A 3,217-nucleotide genomic window follows, 5' to 3' on the forward strand; every position below is an offset into this window, starting at 1 on the left:
GGAAACAAGAAAATAGTAGAGGGGTTAATTCAGATAAGAGAATGATTCATAACTTCTATTCAATGCTAAATTTTGACTAATTACCTTTGTAGGCTGTTCTTCAAAATTAGCTGATTCAATTTGCAGAAACCCAAGAGGTCACTGAGGATCAGCAGTAGTACACTGATAGTTCCCCATCTCAGGTCTTTGGAATGAAGCTAGGACTGGAATCCTACTGCTCCTTTTCTATAGCATGAAACAACTCGTATAAGAAGTAGAAGCATAGCTATGCTCAAATGTCTACAATTCTAATAAAGAAACTGTGCATCATATATGGAAAAAACAGCCTTGTAGATTATACACAAGCAACCTTAGAGTGTGGTGGGTATATGGGATACTCTGGAGGCTGCAGAAAGTGAAAATCAGTGTAGTCTGGGGCATTTAGTTAAACTTCATGATGTGGCATTATATGTAAACTCTGCGTTACATAAAGAAGAAAAGGATTTAGAAATCTGGGCAAAAATCGACAGGAATGATGGCATGGATAAAGTTAGTTTTTATCAAAGTGGATGTAATACCATAAAAAGGAATGAGAGAGATGATAATATAGAGATATTTATTTCCTTGGATATCCAAAGTTATTTTCTTTAAAGATAAAGGTCCTCTTCTTCTTAATCCTTAGTGATCTTCATACAATTCCTAATACATAAAGTTAAATTGACTGTCATATTCTATTTTCAAGCATTCACTCCACTGGAGAGCATCTGAAAAACTTTTTACTCAGTTCAAAAAATATGTATATATGAAAATTGATTTTAAATTCATTTTAAGGATCTTTAATAGAGAAACTGATACTAACATTATATGTCAACGATGAAACAAATATGGATACCCTAGATCTGTACACTCTTCATGCAGGAATTCATAATGACAAAACTTGTCCACGGTAAGCATTCTTCTTGGAAATACAAGAATATTCATGTGATGCTGATTTCCAGAGTCGAGGTTATGAAGCTGACATTTTAGGGGAATGAGTATCCCCTAGACGTTTGTGTGACTGCATCCAGAGAGAGTAAGAGAGGTTTGAAGAACTCCTCTCTTTGTTGTAGATAGAAAATTTGGAAGGAAAACTATACATACCCTGAATTAGACTCTTGTATCTCCAGAATTCCTATCTCCACAGAGAACGTGGATATGACTGAGGATAATTACTCCTTGACAACTGAATTTATTCTCATAGGATTTACAGATCACCCAAAGTTGAAGACCGTTCTGTTTGTGGTGTTTCTCACTATCTATCTGGTGACCATGGTGGGGAATCTGGGCCTGGTGGCATTGATCCTTATGGAGCGTCGCCTTCACACACCCATGTACATCTTTCTGGGCAACCTGGCTCTAATGGATTCCTGTTGTGCCTGTGCCATTACCCCCAAGATGTTAGAGAATTTCTTTTCGAAGGACAGAATGATTTCCCTCTATGAATGCATGGCACAATTTTATTTTCTGTGCCTTGCTGAAACTGCAGACTGCTTTCTCCTGGCAGCAATGGCCTATGACCGCTATGTGGCCATCTGCAGCCCACTGCAGTACCACACCCTGATGTCGAAGAAGCTCTGCCTTCAGATGACCGCAGGGGCCTACATAGCAGGAAACCTGCATTCCATGATTCATATAGTGTTTCTCTTTCGTTTAACTTTCTGTAGGTCTCATCAGATTAATCACTTTTTTTGTGATGTTCTTCCATTATTCAAACTCTCCTGTGTTGACCCTTATATCAATGAATTGTTGATATTTATCTTTTCTGCTTCAATTTTAGTCTTCTCTATTATCATAGTCATAATCTCTTATCTCTGCATCCTTTTCATGATTTTCAAAATGAAATCCAAAGAGGGAAGAGGCAGAGCCTTATCTACCTGTGCATCTCACTTTCTCTCTGTCTCAATGTTCTATGGTTCTCTTCTCTTTGTGTACATTCGACCAAATTCAGTTAAAGAAGAGGATAAAGATAAACCTGTTGCTATTTTTTATACTCTAGTAATCCCTTTATTAAATCCTTTTATTTATAGTCTAAGAAATAAGGAAGTAATAAATGCCATGAAAAGAAATATAAAGAAAATTTTATAACATTTAAAAGAAATATCATCCCCTATGGAAAACTAACTTAAGTTTGAGAAAATGTTTTTCTGAATATTCTGAGTATTGAGAATAGAAAATGACCACTTCATATGTAAAATATTAAATTACTAAAGCATGATAGTATAGGAGTCAAATAAAGAAGTTCAGTAAGGAGACATTCTGTACAATTTATTTCAAAATCTAAGCTTCTAGCTCCCAGCAAGAATGAACTAAATCATTATTCTTGAGCTCACAAATTGTGTCACAACGAAATTAGCTAAACTATTAACTAATTGTTTCAAAGTGTAATGAGTTACAATTTTCAACAAATACAACAATAAGTAGGACTAGAAGTCAGTATATATAAACCTCACTTCCATTTAATATTGTTGATCAATTTCTTGAATCCCAAACCATAATCCTACAAATTCTGGTACCTTCAAAATTATCAAGAATTAATTCCTTCTTAATCAAGACCATCTGTCACAGGTAAACTGTACATATTTGATTATTTTCTTGAGTTGATTCAAGAGAATATATCTGAATATTAATTTACACAAAATGTCTATGCTCAAATCAAGAATACTTTCATCCTTAAAAGTAGAAAATTTATTATATGCATTTAGCAATTAAAAAATATTTAAAACAAGAAAAGAATAGTAATAAAATGTATAATTAAAAAGACTATTTTCATCTTGACTGTTAGTCAATTTTACTTTCAAATTCTGTGAAATAGAGTATGTCTATATTGGTGATTTATCAATCTGTAGTTGAAATAGATAGTATATACACTGAAATCCATAATCCATATGGATTTAGATAATCTCACACAGTTTGTCTTACTGGCAAAAATGGAGTGTAATCCTGAATACATTACAGTAAATGATGGTTTTTTTCCTCTGATATTACTTATCTTGTGTGTTATTAGATATTTCACCAACCTGTACTGATTCAAATGTAAATTACTGCTCCATTCTCACCATTAACAAAATGCTGGAGAAGCTGTAAAGCATAAATGAGGCACAAAATAGGGAAAATTCTAAATACCTAAACAAAATATTTGTTATTCACTTTTTTTGCAAATAGAAAAGAAAAATAATAAATTACTGAGAACATGTTATCT

General features: G+C 33.4%; 1 protein-coding gene across 1 annotated transcript; it reads left to right on the forward strand.

Moving 5' to 3' along the window:
* Positions 1-1,173: 1,173 nt before the first annotated feature.
* On the forward strand, positions 1,174-2,103 carry OR5K18 (olfactory receptor family 5 subfamily K member 18). The gene is given in 1 exon segment (NM_001388997.1): positions 1,174-2,103. A coding segment is annotated over 1 exon segment (930 nt).
* The last annotated feature ends 1,114 nt before the right edge of the window (positions 2,104-3,217 follow it).

Source organism: Canis lupus, chromosome 33, assembly GCF_011100685.1.
Source record: "Canis lupus familiaris isolate Mischka breed German Shepherd chromosome 33, alternate assembly UU_Cfam_GSD_1.0, whole genome shotgun sequence".
In the NCBI taxonomy this organism is placed as follows: domain Eukaryota; kingdom Metazoa; phylum Chordata; class Mammalia; order Carnivora; family Canidae; genus Canis; species Canis lupus.